Raw genomic sequence first — 8,943 nt, 5'->3', positions numbered from 1 at the left:
GCCCATTTCTAAAAAAAAAAACAAGTATTCAAGTGCCAGAAGTTTAAAAAAAATCCAAGAGTGAGTGTGATGTCCATCTAGAAAATAAATTAACAATACAGTTCCATCGAACCATATAGCACCAAGTTGCATCTGTTTTTAAATATCTAGCTGATCTAAGAGTTGCAAGAGCAACCTATGGAACAACAAAGTAGAAAGATCACAACTGGTTGATTCATACATGACATGATTGGAGCAGGTGCATGTCTCAGCGAGCATAACAAACAGATATACCTGTACACGCGACTATGTCACATAACAATTGGTTTTCTGCCATCTTCTCCAAACGATCATTGTTTCCGGTATTTGCAAAGATTAAAAACAATACATATATTACATTGCTCATCATATTGGAGCATGAATAGTAAAATTAGAGTTGCGAACAAATTCGCCAAAAAAGGGAGTTTTGAAGAAACATGAATAATGAATTACCACAGGCAACCAAACAACTCACACGTCCTTAATTCAGTGCAACAATAATGTACACGTAGCTAGCAAAATCTTTGCTCTGTATTTTTGTTCATGCTCTAGTTTGCTATGCATTCAATGAAAGGTGGGCCCAATTTTCTTCCTCAGCTCGTTCCTACTGTTGCTGCTAGCTTTGTGATGCTAATGCTCTATTCCTGCACAATTTTCAGAACAAACCAGCATGGACCAACTAAAGCAAACGGCCGCAGGGAGGTCACCTCTCACCTGAAGTGACTTTGGAGAGTGGAGACGAAGATGGAGAGGAATTGGCTGGCGGAGATGCCGAGCTGTAGACCCAACCACGGAACGAGGACTCAAATTCTTGTGTTTCTTCTTAGACACCGCTGCACATCCGCAGGTTGCACGGAACTGACAACCGGTGGCGATGCGATGAAATGGAGGCGCCAAGAGGCAAGCGATGTTGCTCCTGGTGGGTTGCGACTTCGAGTCTTCGACCTGCTCGTTGGTTTCTCCGGCTGCATGCGGATGGATGAGGAATGTGCGGCGCGCCTTGGCACTGACCCGGCGTCGCATGGACAGAAGGCGGGCGGGCGAGGCCGCAGGTGAGTGGCGCGATTCGGGCGGCCAGGTCGATCTGTGACGGTGGAAGTCAGGCGGGTAGGTGGCGCGGACGATCTCCCGGGCAAGACTGGCGGTGGCAGCCAATGGATGGAAGAGGCGGCCCCCAATGGGAAGGAAATCCTAGCTCAGTCGCGCGATGCGGAAGCGGGAAGGTAGTGCCGCTTATTTTTCTCCCCTTGGCAAACGTAAAGCGGGTTGTTACCGATATTGTTGGATCAGATAGGATATTTAATTTTAAAAATATATCTTCTTCTCTTCCGTACTTATCTAGATTGGACGTGGGGGTATTATTGTCCATCCTGAAAATATGACACCAGGCATTCACCAGTTTGCTCTTAATAGTAGAGATATATATCATACCAATATGCGGAAATAATCTTGACCAATACATATAAAAGTACATAAATAGTTTGAGAGTCATTTCGGTTGTGGTTTGTAGATAGAGTCAAAAGGTTAGTTGTGTGCGATATAATATTAGTACTCGAATGAAAGTTGGTCTATGATTTGTATGTGATACTTGATCATTCACAAAGCATGTCTGGTCAAATGAATCGTTAATTTGTAGATTAGCCAATGTAACCACACTTCTAGACATCACATACACTCTATAATTTTATACTTCTAATATAGAGAATTAGACAATCTAGAAAGCTTTATAAAGATATTTGTTAGGCATCTATTCTCCATAGCCCTCCATCAAACTATTTAAGGTACTAAAATGGACACTATCACATAAAAAACATAGTAACACCTATGATGAAATACATTAATTCGGTTGAAGGAAAGGTTCCATGGTAATATCTCAAACTAAATAATAATAAAGATAACACAATTTTATAGCTTTGTTTAACAAAGAACTTCCTATTTCAAATAGAGTAAATGTAAATTTTTAACAGAGAGTTTGTATCTTAAAATTTACTGCACCATTATGTGGTTAATTGAGACAACTAAAATTATAGTATCATAGTTAAAAATTAATATTTGCATAATATATTTGAAAATAAGTAAAAATGTTCACTATAAAATACAAAAAGGGTCAGATATACCTACTCTCGCCAGATTAAAATATCATCGAAGTGCTGGCAAAAGATTTATTTCATCCACACAATTACATATACTAAATGTCATCAAGAATTCCATCACATAGTTGTTGGTGTTAGTTTCAAGAGATTAAGTACTGATTTTGAACTTAAGAAAAAGTGTGCACCCCACATCAACAACAAGTATACTAAAATTAAAGTCACAGGCAACATAATAATTGGATGGGCATCTACATACATGTCTAAACATACTATTTTTCCAATCACTGTCATAACCTAGATATCTAGACATCTAGATTGTTCACCGGTGTGTGTTAGTAATCAAAGAAAAATGTTCACATTTGGTGACTTAAGAGAGTGCGGCCTTGTTTTCCTCACTATCATCTCCTCGAACTAAGTTGAAGCATCCTAAGCCTTTTAATTAGTATTTTTTGGAACATTTTCTCGCACAATGGCATGTCTTGAAGTAAGCACCCTTTATAAGATAATGATGGTTTCTTGAATCATCTTCTCTTACTCTTCAACACGTTTGAGCTAGGTAGTGCCTTGATATACAAGATGATGTAGATTGCTCATTTAGAAGAAGGTCATCTCTCATCGCAACCACCCTTTGCATAATGTGTCATTGGTGATCTATTCGACGTTTAAGGTTAGAAAAGTATGCAATATATTTAGTATTCGCTTTAGTGATGATCCCCATCGGCCCGCTCCAATCTGCATTCTTCGTCTCCTCGACCTGCGTTTACATGCGACAAGGGTCATTAGATGAGATCTCCACACACCAACAAAGTTTCCATCGCAATGTGGCATTTCGGCGGACGATGGAGCAGCTACATATATGTCTCTCGTTCGAAGAAATTGAAAGTATATACCATGTGAGCATGCATACCGTAGCCGAGTAGCGAGTATTGGCTCGTGGGGAGCCCGAGGGCTGGAATATAAGCCTTCCCATGGATACCCATGTCGTTGCCGTCGTTGAAGTGCATGAAGATGAATTTGGCGCTCACCCTCTCCTTGGCCACCGTCGGGATCAAGATTACCAACGTAAACACGCCTAGCACCAATGATTGTCCACCAATAATGTGTCAAAGAAGGATAAACCGATTGACGCAAGTAGTGGCATTCAAATGTTCAAATGATATCAGAAGAAGAATCAGGGTTACAACACCTGTTGTGTTCCAGAAAGCACCGAGCTTGCCGAACCAGGACAACCACCAGATAGGTAGGCTATTGATGAGGCCGTGCAGGTTAAGAAAGAAGCCGTGGATTGCCAGGATGACTACTTGGAGGCCATGTAGCCGCCGCCGTTGGCTCCACCGGTGCCGAGCAGGATAATCACCTGGACGAGCTGTGCCAGAGAGAAGTGGTAGCCCTAGCCCACTAGGACAGCTAACACAAGAGACTAAACTGTCATCAACGTGTCAAATAACTAGTTGTAGTTAAGCAGTTCTGTATGTTCAGCTTCAGCAGCATACCGACGATATTGAATATCGCGGAACCGGCGAATTTGAACCTGTAAAATGGAGCATTACACAAATTCGTTGGTGAAATTCAAGATGTAACCGCCGCGTCACCATCTCAAAAAAGACACTGAAAAATAACCTAAAAAAAGAACGAAAACCTCCCACCGATGATATTCCTTGATTCGCCACGCCTGCAAGGACCTAAGGTCATCGGAAACGGAGCATACCGACGGTGTCGACGAGGGGGCGAAACCCTAGATTAGTTCTAGTGTTCGCCTCGACGCTCACCTCTGTGGCTCTTCTCATGACGTACCATATTGATGTGGAAATTTAAAATCTTCCGCGAAACTTGCTGAATTTGAGATGGCGAAAACAAATTCAGATCCTCTAAAAAAACAAATCCAGATTTGTAGACCAGAGAAACCGTGTGTAATCCGTGCAGTACAGGTCGGAAAGACTGGGTCGTGGTGCAACTGAAGAAACACGGGGAGGAAGGAAACCAAGGGCGTGTTTGTTAGCCCGGGTCACTAGAGAAAGACATTCTCAACCCATACAAGCTGACCTTATACAAGCTCAGGTGAGATTTTACCACTCGTTTGGTAGATCGGGTGTGCTCACACATGCTAAATAGAGATGGTGTTTGGTGAGGCAATCTGAGCTCAACCGAGCTGGTCTGATTTTTTTACACAAAGAACCTCGAACAGAAAAATTAAAAGCAATCAGGTCCCTAAAAGCTAAAACGAAAAGCAATCGGGTCCCTGAGAAATCGCCGCCGGCGAGAGAAGCGGCCGCCGGCGAGAGAAGCGGCCGCCGGCGAGATGAGCGGCCGCCGGTGAGAGGCCGTGGCGGGTGCTCGACGGAGGGCGGCGCGTGGTCGAGACCGTGGCGGCACGAGGCCGAGGCCGAGGCGGCGCAGCCGGCGTCGGTGAGGTGGCGCGCAGCCGGCGTCGGTGAGGCGGCGCAAGCCGTAGTCGGAAGGCGGCGCACAGATGAAGTCGGGAGGCGGCGGCACAGATGAAGTCGGGAGGCGGCGGCGTTGTCCCGTGTCCGCCATGGCGGCGCTGTCCCGTGGCGGCGCTCGGCCCGTCTGGTCGCGGAGTTGTGGCGTCGGCGGCGCGCAGACGGCGTTCGGGGAGGCGGCCGCGCAGCTGCGGCGCCCTGGAGTCCTCGTGCAGCCGGCGTCTCGCGGTTCTGCGAGGCGGCGCGCAAGCTCGGTGACGGGGCAACGGGCGCGGCGTGCGGGGAGAGAGAGAGTGAGGGGAAATGAGACGTGCGGGTTGGGGTCTGGGGGTGTGTGGGTGACGGTACAGTGTTTTGCGGGGGCGTTTTCCGGATGGACTCAGCTAGGCTGAGCTCAGAAGCTCGAATCGAGCTTCTCTCTCGGGCAGGGCTGTGGAGCGTTTTTCGTGCGAGGTGGGCAGGGTTGAGAGGAGAAAGCCGGGCTAACAAACACCCAAATTTACAGAATTCTCGGTTGGGATGGGAGATTCTGGGTAGACCCGGGCTACCAAACACGCCCCAAGTGTCCCGTCTTGCTCACTACCACACTCTCTGTCTCTCTCTGCCTCGCAAATATCGGAAAGCTGAGGCTGACCGACAGCGACCCCCGGCGCTCTCCGGCCTCCGCCCGGTCGTCTCTCCCCGCATGGACGACTTGACCTCTTCTCATCCTCCTCCTCATCCTCCCCTCGCACCATCCGCCCTGTTCCTGCGACGCATACGACCAGCCAGCTCCCTTCGCTTCTTGGTGCGGCGCCGCGATGCCGAGAACGGACCGGCGGGCGAGGGTGGACGTGGAGGACCTGCTGGTGCGCGTCAAGAACGGCGCCCAGCCCGAGCTCGGCGAGGTGGCGCGGGAGGTCGCCGCGCTGGCCCAGCAGGGGAGGCTCGGCGACGACGACGACGAGGACGGGCTCCTCGTGCCGGCGCTGCTCGCGCGGCTCGCCGGCACGGCCGACGCCGAGGCCAGGGTCCTCGTCATGGCCGCGCTGCGCCGGCTCGCGGCCTGCGCCGGCGGAAACACCAAGGTGAGGACTGAATGGATCGTTGCTCTGCCTGCATTTGAGTGGAGTGATAAGCTTTATGTACTTGTTATTTTGGATCTTGCAATGCCATGTACAGTTGTATGCAGTGGCGTATGTAGGATTGGTTCACAGGGAGTGCCAAGCTCAATCCTCCTGGTTTAAATAGCATGTATAACTAATTTTAACACATGTAATACATATGGAAATACACTAATTTCTACAAGATTAAAAGCATCTACATTTTTTAGGGGGTGCCATGGCACCCCACTGGATACACCCCTGGTTGTATGGCATAGTGGATAGATAGCCTGGGGAGCTGGACTTATGCTCGGACATTTGTTATCCTGGATAACACCCTTGACAGGATCATATATTTTTCTGGCTAAAATGATGCTGGCGACCTGATTATACAAGTTTTCTTATCACAAAAACTATGATGTTCATTGGGTTCCCTTGGTCAAAATTAATATTTGACTCAGGAGTTCAACAATCACTAAGATGATGCTTCCCTATCTGATCGAATTTTGTCCATGAATATGTAGGAGAGGATGGCAAGCATCGAGGCACTTTCAAGCATTGTGCGTTCCTTGTCTAGGGATGTCGACGAGAGAAGGGAAGCGCTTGCGCTGCTATTGGATCTGTCAGACATTCCACAGGTTCGGCAGAGGATTGGGAGGATCAAAGGAAGCATAGTCATGCTAGTCACGTTGAGGAACGCACATGAATCAGGAGCCCATGATGACGCGGAGAAGTTGCTCCACATTCTGTCGGCCAACCCGCAGAATGTGCTGCTCATGGCCGAGGCTGGCTATTTTCGACCATTGATACATTACCTCAAAGAAGGTATTTTAATCTTCTCTAGTGAGCGTCACGCTGACATTTATTTATTTGTATATGTACATGTGAGTTACAGTGGTATTAGTATGCTTCATATGAAGGGTTACAATTTTCTCCCTTTTCTGCACTACAATCCATTTAAAAAGCTTCCCAAGATGCACATGTGTGACTGAACTGAGCTATAAAATTGAAGGCAGGTCATGAAAAGGCATGACAGATAATTCAAGAACAGTAGAGTGCAACCCAGAACAAGACTGATGCAGACTTTCCAAATTAATTTGACTAGCTGTATATCAGAATCTGATAGTTCAATCCCCACCACAACTCCAACTCAGCAGTCATCTAGCTATATGATCTTCTAAGATTTATTTTATGTTTTCTACAGGTTCAGATATGAACAAGATCCTAATGGCAACCGCCATTTCTAAAATGTTCCTCTCTGAACAGATGAAATCTTCCCTTGGAGAAGATGGAGCAATTGAGCCTCTTGTGGAGATGTTTAAATCTGGAAACCTTGAACCCAAGTACTCGGCCCTAGGTGCCTTGCGTAATCTCTCTAGCTCTCTACAAAACGCAGAACTTTTGGTAAATTCTGGCATCACTAGATCATTGCTTCAACTTCTTTGCTCTGTCACGTCAGTGCTCATGACTCTTAGAGAGCCAGCCTCAGCTATACTCGCAACTATAGCACAATCTGATAGTATCCTACTCCAGAGGGATGCAGCTCCTCAGATGCTCTCGCTTCTTAACTTATCGTGTCCAGTAATTCAACTTCATCTTTTAAGGGCCCTCAATAGTATTTGTGGGCACACAAACGCCAAGAGGGCTAGAGCTAAAATTAGAAAAAATGGTGGACTGCAGCTCCTCCTGCCATTCCTTAGAGAAAAGAATGTTGGTATCAAAATTGCTGCTTTGAATTTAATGTTCAATCTATCAAAAGATGCTTCTCAAGAACTGACTGAACAGATCAGGGAGACCCATCTTGATATTTTAGTAAAGATTATTGCTTCGCCTACACCTGCGAATGACGAGAAGGCTGCAGCTATTGCTGTCCTAAGTAACCTCCCGGCAACGGATAAGAACGTAACTAAGTTTCTCACACAAGCAAATTTGCTTCCACTTCTGATCTCCTTACTGGAAGCCAACATCTCAACATCTTCGTCGCCACAAAAAATGTGGTTATTCGAGGGCATTGCTGGTGTATTAACTCGGTTCACTGTTCCTTGGGATAAGAAACTACAGAGCCTAGCAGTTGGACACGGGGTAGTCCCTTGCCTCGTTAAGTTGCTTTCAGAAGGATCAGTAAAGGCGAAGTCTAAATCAGCGACATCCTTGGCCCAACTGTCACAGAATTCAGTAGCACTACACAAGACAAAATCACCAAGGTGGCTTTGTGTTCCCCCATCAGCAGACTCGTACTGTATAGTTCACAACTGCCAGTGCACCGTCAGAAGCACTTTCTGCCTAGTAAAAGCTGGTGCCGTCAACCCTCTGGTGCAAATACTAGAAGGCGAAGAGCGCGAAGCAGATGGAGCAGTGCTGGAAGCACTGGCTACCCTTGTGCAGGACGAGATTTGGGAGAACGGGAGCAATGTTATTGCGAAGGCATCAGGTGTTCACGCTCTGCTTAGAGTAGCGGAAGCAGGCGAGCTGACTTCCCAGGACAAGGCCCTATGGATACTGGAGAGGATCTTCCGGATCGAAGCCCACAGAGAGCGGTACGGCGGGATCGCGCAGGCCTTGCTCATCGATCTTGCTCAGAAAGGAGACCCTGTCCTGAAACCGATGATCGGCAAGATACTCGCTCACCTCGAGCTTCTGCAAACACAGTCGAGCTACTTTTAAGGGATGCCGGTTGAATGATGTGGGCAACCACCGATGCTCTTCCAGGATGTATGGTACATATTTGGCAGGTGCAACATCTCCTTGCTCCAGCAAGACGTATTCTCCTGGATTATATACATTTACATGGGGAGATTCTGCAATCGCGCTGTACTGTCGACAGTTACTCTGTATTTCTTGCTCATTTTTGTTAGGTAAAGGTGTGTTGCCTCAGTAGAGAGAGATAGATGTGAGCTGCATAGCTTCTTTTGTAAATTCTGTGTCCAGTGAGATCCTTCATGTATACTGTACATAGATAAGTACATGCAACCATTGTTTTGTACAGCACATTTGTTCGAACTCCAAATGACTGCCAATTGGTTTACCGTGATCATGTCGGGGCAGGACAGACAGCCGCTTGGACACTGCAAGTTGCTCGAATCTTTTGCTTTTTCCTCCAGGTTTCAGTTCTGTAAGCTTGACATCTCTGAAATATTTAGAGATGGTCTCTTCTTGTGATGTGCAGTGTCTAGGTCTCCATTTTTTTCGCTGCTACAGAAGAACCAGCGCTGCTTTGGTATAAACTTTGGCGGGACAGGATATGATGAGTATGTGACAAGTACAAACTTCGGCGGAACACGCGCGGTGGCCTTGGGAAGGCTCAGTTTG

The 8,943-nt window shown here is 46.9% G+C and overlaps 1 protein-coding gene across 1 annotated transcript; it reads left to right on the top strand.

Moving 5' to 3' along the window:
• Nucleotides 1-5,110: 5,110 nt before the first annotated feature.
• LOC127345739 (U-box domain-containing protein 44) lies at nucleotides 5,111-8,659 on the top strand. The gene is made up of 3 exons (XM_051372268.2): nucleotides 5,111-5,619; nucleotides 6,159-6,459; nucleotides 6,839-8,659. The coding sequence occupies exons 1-3, from the start codon at nucleotides 5,353-5,355 to the stop codon at nucleotides 8,296-8,298; spliced, it is 2,028 nt and encodes a 675-aa protein (XP_051228228.1). The 5' UTR covers nucleotides 5,111-5,352; the 3' UTR covers nucleotides 8,299-8,659.
• Nucleotides 8,660-8,943: the final 284 nt, after the last annotated feature.

Source organism: Lolium perenne, chromosome 3 (genome assembly GCF_019359855.2).
Source record: "Lolium perenne isolate Kyuss_39 chromosome 3, Kyuss_2.0, whole genome shotgun sequence".
Classification (NCBI taxonomy): domain Eukaryota; kingdom Viridiplantae; phylum Streptophyta; class Magnoliopsida; order Poales; family Poaceae; genus Lolium; species Lolium perenne.
This window is presented reverse-complemented; position numbering and strand designations above follow the sequence as displayed.